This window comes from Falco peregrinus, chromosome 3, assembly GCF_023634155.1.
Source record: "Falco peregrinus isolate bFalPer1 chromosome 3, bFalPer1.pri, whole genome shotgun sequence".
NCBI classification, from domain to species: domain Eukaryota; kingdom Metazoa; phylum Chordata; class Aves; order Falconiformes; family Falconidae; genus Falco; species Falco peregrinus.
Genome location: NC_073723.1, coordinates 106,520,997 through 106,528,509, shown reverse-complemented (window position 1 = coordinate 106,528,509; position 7,513 = coordinate 106,520,997). Strand labels below are relative to the sequence as shown.

At 56.7% G+C, this 7,513-nt stretch overlaps 1 protein-coding gene across 6 annotated transcripts in view; it reads right to left on the bottom strand.

The window, feature by feature from the left end:
* Positions 1 to 2,036: 2,036 nt before the first annotated feature.
* CHD5 (chromodomain helicase DNA binding protein 5) overlaps positions 2,037 to 7,513 on the bottom strand; it is a 31,545-nt gene continuing 26,068 nt past the window's right edge. For all 6 annotated transcript variants that reach the window (XM_055798545.1, XM_055798543.1, XM_055798546.1 and 3 more), the window contains 12 exons: positions 7,044 to 7,203; positions 6,814 to 6,893; positions 6,563 to 6,692; positions 5,888 to 5,977; positions 5,382 to 5,519; positions 5,020 to 5,128; positions 4,693 to 4,825; positions 3,977 to 4,172; positions 3,513 to 3,676; positions 3,303 to 3,417; positions 3,133 to 3,183; positions 2,037 to 2,838 (listed from right to left, as the gene is read on the bottom strand). In XM_055798545.1, coding sequence (XP_055654520.1) covers positions 3,176 to 3,183; positions 3,303 to 3,417; positions 3,513 to 3,676; positions 3,977 to 4,172; positions 4,693 to 4,825; positions 5,020 to 5,128; positions 5,382 to 5,519; positions 5,888 to 5,977; positions 6,563 to 6,692; positions 6,814 to 6,893; positions 7,044 to 7,203 — 1,323 coding nt within the window. In that variant the 3' untranslated portion in view covers positions 2,037 to 2,838; positions 3,133 to 3,175. The remainder of the gene's footprint in view (positions 2,839 to 3,132; positions 3,184 to 3,302; positions 3,418 to 3,512; positions 3,677 to 3,976; positions 4,173 to 4,692; positions 4,826 to 5,019; positions 5,129 to 5,381; positions 5,520 to 5,887; positions 5,978 to 6,562; positions 6,693 to 6,813; positions 6,894 to 7,043; positions 7,204 to 7,513) is intronic.

The window sequence follows — 7,513 nt, the reverse complement described above, 5'->3', positions numbered from 1 at the left end:
GCCTGTGCCCCGGCCCCTCGCCTCTGCCCTGCCTGCGTCGTGGCCGCGCCGGCACCACCAACCTGGCACCGGCCCTGTGGGGGCTGCAGTCCCATGGGAGTACCCGCTCCAGGGCAGGGGGGGCACGGGCTCCACCTCCCAGGGCGGGATGGGGGGAGGATGGGGGGGTACCCCTGCAGCGGGGCACTCGCCCATGGCCACAGCTGAGGGAGCCGTGGTCTGGGACAAGCACGGGGCTGGGGTCTGCTGGGGGGAGGGGATGGCAGGGGTGAGGGGTGCAGGCAGGTTCGTGAGCATGTGTGTGCACGGACCCACACATAGGGATGGGCACCTCTCTGTACATGTCATACAGCTGCGAGCGGACCCGTAAGCAGCTGTGTAGGTGTAACGCTGTCTACGAGTAAGTACCTCCAGCTAGCTTTACATCGAGGTGCGTCGGTGTGGGCACAAGCAGAGACGTGCGTATATACATACACACGTACATCTACAGGTGCGTATATAGATGTAGATCTATCTTTACCTATATCCCTATAGCTATACCAGTCCTTATACAGATACCAATACCTATTTAGAGATGTAAGTAGATATATATATGCACACATCTATGAAAATTACATATATATGTATACAAGCACACAAGTATAAATGTGTATTTGTGTATATAGACATATATAGCTATATGTATATATCTGTAGATGTATAGATGTGTACATATCTGTGTGAATATATTGATCTAGCTAGCTACATATTTGTATGGATATATATGCACGCATCTATGAAAATTACAAATAGATATGTACATAAATGTGTGTTTATATAGATATACGTGCAGATATATCAATACCTAGCTATATAACTATATACTCATACCTATACCTATATATAAACATGCCTATATATACACATATACATATTTGTAGTTTAGATATAGCTATAGATCTCTGTGCAGAAGCACACGTCTTTGCCAATACCTATATATATGCATCCTCATATACACACACGCGTGTGTCTATACACACACACCACACAAATAAAAATTACAAATGTGTGTACAAAACTAGCTCTACACGCAGACATATAGATGTGTGTGAGTTTACCCACTCTATAGGTAGCTATCCCTATAACCCCACCTGAAACATGCTTGTGTGTGCACGTGCGCGTGTGTAGCATTATGGGGGGTACGTGTGCACGTGCACACCCCCCCCCCCAAGTAGGTTGATTTATCTGTATCTAAACCTACATACCTTTATCTATATATGTATACCTGCTGTAGAACTACATGGATGTTTGTATGCATATATAAACATAACACATATATATATAATTACAAATATATGTGTATGTATCTGTAGACACACGTGCACTATATATATGTAGCTATATTTATACATCTTTATCTGTATCTATACGTCTATGTATAAATATATAGATTACAAATATGTCTGTGTATACATTCACACAGATCTATATACCTATACAGAGATACAGATATGTAATATATAGATATATCTACACATCTATGTGTGTATATATACACATAGGTAAACTACAAATACATATATACACACATATATACACGTACACAGATACATAGATGCGTATATACACCTATGCAGATACAGACCTATACATCCATACAACTATAATTCTATGTATATCTACACGTGTGTGTATCCATATAGATCTATGCCCCTCTCTATATATCTGCAGAGGTACTTACGTTCGTACGTATGGAGATAGATGCACATATATGTATGTGTACGTGCACCCGTGTAAAAATTACACTCAATTTACACACATGCCCCCCGCCCCCCTCCCCCCGTTCATGCGTGCCCACACGTGCAGGAAGCGCGTGTGGGAGTGGGGGCTGCTGGGCTGGGGAGGGGGCAGCTCCGCTGCCGCCCAGCCAGGGTCCCTGTGTCCGCGTGTGCACACGTGTGTGTGCAGGATGGTGGCGGGGGGGCCGTGAGTGCAGCTGGGCCCCCCGGTTGCCACCAACGCCGCTGCCGTCCTCACCCCGCCAGGCTCCCACTGCATCCTTCCGAAAGGATTTATTAAAACACAGAGAACAGAAACCGGGACACACGCAGTACGAAGTGAACGCGGGGGCATTGCTCACTGCTGCCATCAGCCTCCGGCGAGAGGCCGCCACCTCGGCGTGGTTGGTGTCACCACGCTCGCAGGTGTCCCCGTCCCAGCTCCAGCCGTCCCCTCCTTCCCACCCACATCGCCTCCACCTGTGCACCCCAAACCCAGCACGCCCGGACCCCCAGCCCTGCCACGGCCCCGCTGCCGGGACAGTGCCAGGGCTGACGCCGGCACACACCAATCTCCCGCGGGGCTCGGCAGCTCTGGCAGCGGGGCTGGCAGCAGGTACGCACTTGCTCAAACACCACGAGGACGCAGAAATGGACCGCAGAGAGAAGCGCAGGAGCCAGCTCGGCCCCAGACAAGTGCCCTGGCACAGCTGGCCGGCAAGCAGGGCACCCGCCGGCCCCCGCTCCCACCCCACACGTGCCAATAAACCCAGACACAAACACCGTGACTCGACCTCCCTTCTCAGCTCGGCCCATCTCGCCCAGACAAACTCTTCAAGTCTTCAATAAGAAAGTGCAAAAAATGTACACGGAAATGAAACCCCCATCCCGGCCGCTCCAGCGACGGCGGGGGGGGGGGTCGCATCGGTTGAAGCACACTTGAAGCGGGGGCGGGAGAGCTCGGCAGCGCCAGGAGCAGCTCGTCTTCCACGCAGGCAACGCCGCCTCGCTTCCCCCACCCTTCCTCCAGCGACAGGGTGGCTTTCGGCTGGGGGGGCCGGCGAGCGGCCCCCGGGGGCTGCTGCAAGGACAGGGGAGAGCTGCCGTCAGCCAGGCTTCGGACCCTCCCCACGCCAAACCCCGGGGCAGGGGGAGTGAGCCCACACCCGGGCAGGGGCAGCCAGCCCAAGGGCTGCGGGAAGGATCCTGCCCCCACCACCGGTAACAGCTGCGGTTGCTTGAGCCAGGGGCCACATCCAGACACCGGCGCTCGGAGGGGGCAGCCCCAAGGGGAAACAGCCCCTCACGCGTCTGCACGCGTGTTCCCACGGGGCCCCGGCAAACAGAACGCGGCGAGCAGTGGGCACAGCCTTACCTCAGCTGGGAATGGGAGCTGCGGAGGAGAACTGTGGGGACGGCTAAATATCTGTGGTGGGAGAGGGGAAACGCTTTGCTCGCCGCCGCCCTTCGCAGCGCTCCTGGCCCACACAAACCCACCCCCTGAATTCCTCTGCCCCGGAGCGCCCGCTCCAAACCCCGACCTACCGGTCACATACGGTCCCAGAGGCATCTGGCTGTAGTTGACAATCCCGCCTGGCCCAGGACCTCGGAAATTCGGCCCGAAGTTGTTGTTGTAGATCTGGGAGGAGCCGAAGGAGCCCTGGGCAGGCAAGGAGGGAGAAGAGCCGCTGATGTGCAGCCCTGGCCCCATCGCTGCCAGCCCCGGCATGGGGCCCCGTCCCGGACCCCGCTGACCTGCTGGCCAGTGGGGTCCCCCCCACGGGTAGCCAGGCGGCTGAGGATGCTCCGCTCGGACATCTGCAGCCGGGCGGCCACGGGTGGGATGCGGGACAGCATGGAGGGCAGGCGTGTCACGTCAGCCTTCATGTCGCTTAGCAGCTCCTCGAGCTGGTTCAGCACTGCGAGCAGAACGAGGCAGTGCTCAGGCAAAGGCAGGAGCACCCCCAGCATCCCAGCAAGCTCCAGCAGCTGGGAGCTGATGGCAAAGACCCCCGCCACCGCTGGCTGCAGCAGCAGCAGCATGCCACTTTCCAGTGCCCTGGCCAGCAAAGTGAGCGAGAAGGGTGGAGCAGTCAGACCCTGGCCAAGGGAACGCGAGACACCAACAACTTCCCAGCCGGATCCTCCCAGTGGTCAGGGTGGCAAACCCTTCCCAGCCCCCTGGGGCAGGCTCCCACCCCACCTCTGCCGGCACGCACCCTTGTGCAGGACGGCGTTCGCGGGCTTGTTCCCAGCCAGGGACTCTTTGGAGAGATGCTGGTGGCTCTCGGCAAGGCACTCCACTTCAGCCAGACGGGCGTTCAATGCCATGGCCGGGTGATTGGGGTCTTGGGTCATGTTGAGGTACGCAGCCCTCCGCAGCTGCTCCTCAATCACCAGGGCCTGCTCCAGCAACTGGGAGGTGCAGGAGGGGAAGGGTTCAGGACCAGACCCTGCTCCAGTGTAAACCAGCACCGCTCCGCAGGCTCCAGCTGCCCATGTGGTTCACACCAAACGAGCCTCTGCCCTGCCGTGCTCCCCACCAGCCTCACACCCAAACACTCCTGGGAGAACAGGCTTAGCCCTTCTGATTTCTTATCTGCAGACACCAAGCGTCCCAGAAAGGGATCTGGGCAGCAACTCTACAGCACCGCACATGTTGGGAGCGGGCAGAGCACCCAGCCCACTCACAGAGAGGAGCCCAGGGCAGCCGGTCCCATCCCGTGCACCCCACCACAGAGCCGGCGAGCTCCCCAGGACTGAGCTCCTGCTGCTGGGTGCCTGCTCTCCTCCGGCGACTGTGAGCCCCTTGCAAAGCCCACAGCACTCCCCGCCCTGCACCCAGAAGGTGCTGGTGGGCTGCCCCCCAGCTTTGGGGTGCCACTCTGGTCCCCCCCGCTGGTAAGGACTCACCAGCCCTGGACCTGCAACTCGCCTTGAACCGCCGGGCAAGGAACTTGTTCTTCATCTCGAGGTAGTTCCCCTTATGTATCTCCGACTTAAACGGCTCATTCAGGATCACGTAGCGTGGGTCGTTCTGGATGTCCTGCCAGCGGGCATAGCCGTGACTGATGCAGAGGGAGCGTCAAGGGAAGGGCTGGCTAGCCGACAGCATGCCCACCGCCCTGCAGCCACACCACGTTACCAAACCCCCACCCTGCTCATCACTGCACCCTGACCCCAGCACCTGCACCCTGCCGAGGCTCCCCCATCCCCTGCTGCCCGACGGCAGGAGGCACGCTCCCACCAACTCAAAGGGTACGTGACAATTCCTGCCAACAGCCAGTAGTCGTGACGGCGGTGCCAGATGTCATAGATCTTGCCAGAGGAGATGGCAGCCCTTTCCTCATTCTGCCACAGCGTGTGCAGCTCTGTGGAAGCAGAAGCGAGACAGCCCGGTCAGGCAGCGGGGCTGCTGGGGACATCACCCAGCACACCGGGCAGGGCGAGCGGTGAAATCTCCCGGGCAGCCACGGGCACAGCACAAAACCAAGACAGCCTGCGGCGAGGTGAAGCACCGTCCTGTCCGCAGCCTTTTCACATGGCTCACATTGCTTGCACGGCTGTAGAGCTTCTGCGCAGAAGCTCTGCAGGAGCAGCTGATGCCTCGTCTCTTGCTCTTACCTGTAAAGCCACCGTCAGCGATGTTGAACATGAATCGGAAATTCATGTTTCTGTCATCCTTCTTGCCATCCTCCTCTTCCTCTTTGTCACCATTTTGCTGAGCGTCACTTTGCTCCTTCTCCTCTGCCTTGGCGTCCTCTGCTTGGCAAACACAAAAAATTGTACCTGTCTAACCATTCTCCACCAAAAGACCGACTGGCACCCTCCTTGCCCCATCAGCTGCCAGAGGAACTCCCCACTAAAGTCACTGCTGGAAAAGCCATCAGTCTGCACCCTGCTCCACCACAGGTCCTACTGCTCGCACGGCAAGCATACAGCACCCACCCTACTGGGGTCTTGTTTCCGCTCATGGCTCTCACGCTTCGCCACAAGGCGAGCACCAGCTGCTGCGGGTGCTGAGGGCTGTGCTCACCATCACCCCATGGACCTGCTCCTTCGCCTCTGCAACGGGCACCTGCCTTGTTTTGGAGACCCTTCTTTTGCCCCAAAGCCTCCTTGCATCTCACCTGGTTTGACTTCTTTGTCCTCCCCTTTTCCTGGGCTGCTGTTCAACTCCAGCTTTTCCAGAGGCTTCTCTTTCTCTTGAATCCCCTCATCTGAGGAAAGGAAGAGGACTGTACGAAAAGCTTGACATGCAAAATGCTTTTTGGGGAAGAGCAGCTTGTCTGGAGAGACTTCCCCTTTTAGCGTAAAGTGATTATATTGTTTGTATGTTCAAGGCATTCAGAAAACTTCAAACAAAATATTCTTCTGCATTTTATCAAGAAAATTTGTTCAGTTTTCCCTCTTCCTTGAGACATCTGGAGGAACACACTGCTAGGAACAGAAAATGCCCCCCCACAGTGAGCATTTCTCGTGATTTACAACCTGGTAGTGTTGTTGTCTCAGGAACTTCTGCAGGACCTTGTGACATGCAGGTTTCCCGCAGTGATATGGAGAAGGACCCAAGCAAGGTACAAAGCACTGGAGCCACCCACCAGAGGGAAAGTCCACCCGTTGGGAGCACCAACGCATCCAGCACAGAAGGGGTGCACGCCCTGGTCTCCACGCAGCTTCAGCTGCAGAACTGCTCCAGCACAGACCGGTGCCGTCGCTGGGTGCCACAGCCCCGCAGGAGTCCCAGCCACGCTGAGGGGAGCCCGAGCGCAGGGATGGCACCCACCCAAGCCACAGACACTCACCTTTCACCAGCGGCTCGGGAGAAGGCTCAACCTTTTCACTCTCCTCCTGATGCTCTTCCCTCGGTCTTTCCTTGCTGTCGCAGCTTTCTAAGTGCTCTTCGCTTTCCACCTTCTCGGCACTCACAGGCACCTTAACATGAAGCGCCCACACCAGATGAGGCCAGCCTTGCGCCTTCCCCAGCGAGCGCTCTGAGTTTCTGGGAGACCACAAGAAGCCCTCCCAGAGGAGATGCTGGGAGAAGCCACCCTACCTGGCCATCAGACACCTTCCTGGACTTCTGCTCCACTTGATCCTTTTCCTCTTGGAACCCCAGCTGCGTTTCTATTTTGTCTGTAGCAGCAGCAAAGCAAGGAAGCAATCGAATGGGGCCCCAGAGAGCCATGCACGCTGCCAAGGTAGGCAGACACCTGCACGACCTTCTGGTGGCTTCTCAAGCCAGACCAAAGCCACGATGCCCAGGCAGCCTGCTGGCACACCTACCAGCAAAAGCCACAGGTCCCATGTGCATGTGTGCTGGGCTGGCCGGGATGGGGGTGTTGGGATCTGAAGACACAATCTCACTGGATTTCTTGCTCTCCGGGCCCTCGAGAATGAGATCTGGGGTGCTGTACTTGCCATTGACATGCTCAAACTCCTGGACCTGGGGCAGACGCACAGCATCAAGCCAAACACAGCAGAGACATTCCCAGCCCACTGCTGCAGAGCCAGCACGTTCAGGCTGCTTCACCCGCCGACTGACAAAGCGGCAGGATCGCTGCACCACCACCCCCCGCCAGGCACAGTCAACACTACAGCTCTGAGACCCAACAACTCTCCTGCATGATTCCTCTTTTTTGCCAGCCAGCCTGTTAAATACTGGCTCATCCTACATCCCTACCGAGGAAAAACACGGCAGGGTTTGAAAGGCAGTTTGCATTACCGTCACCTATACATTTATGGTAAACCTGGGA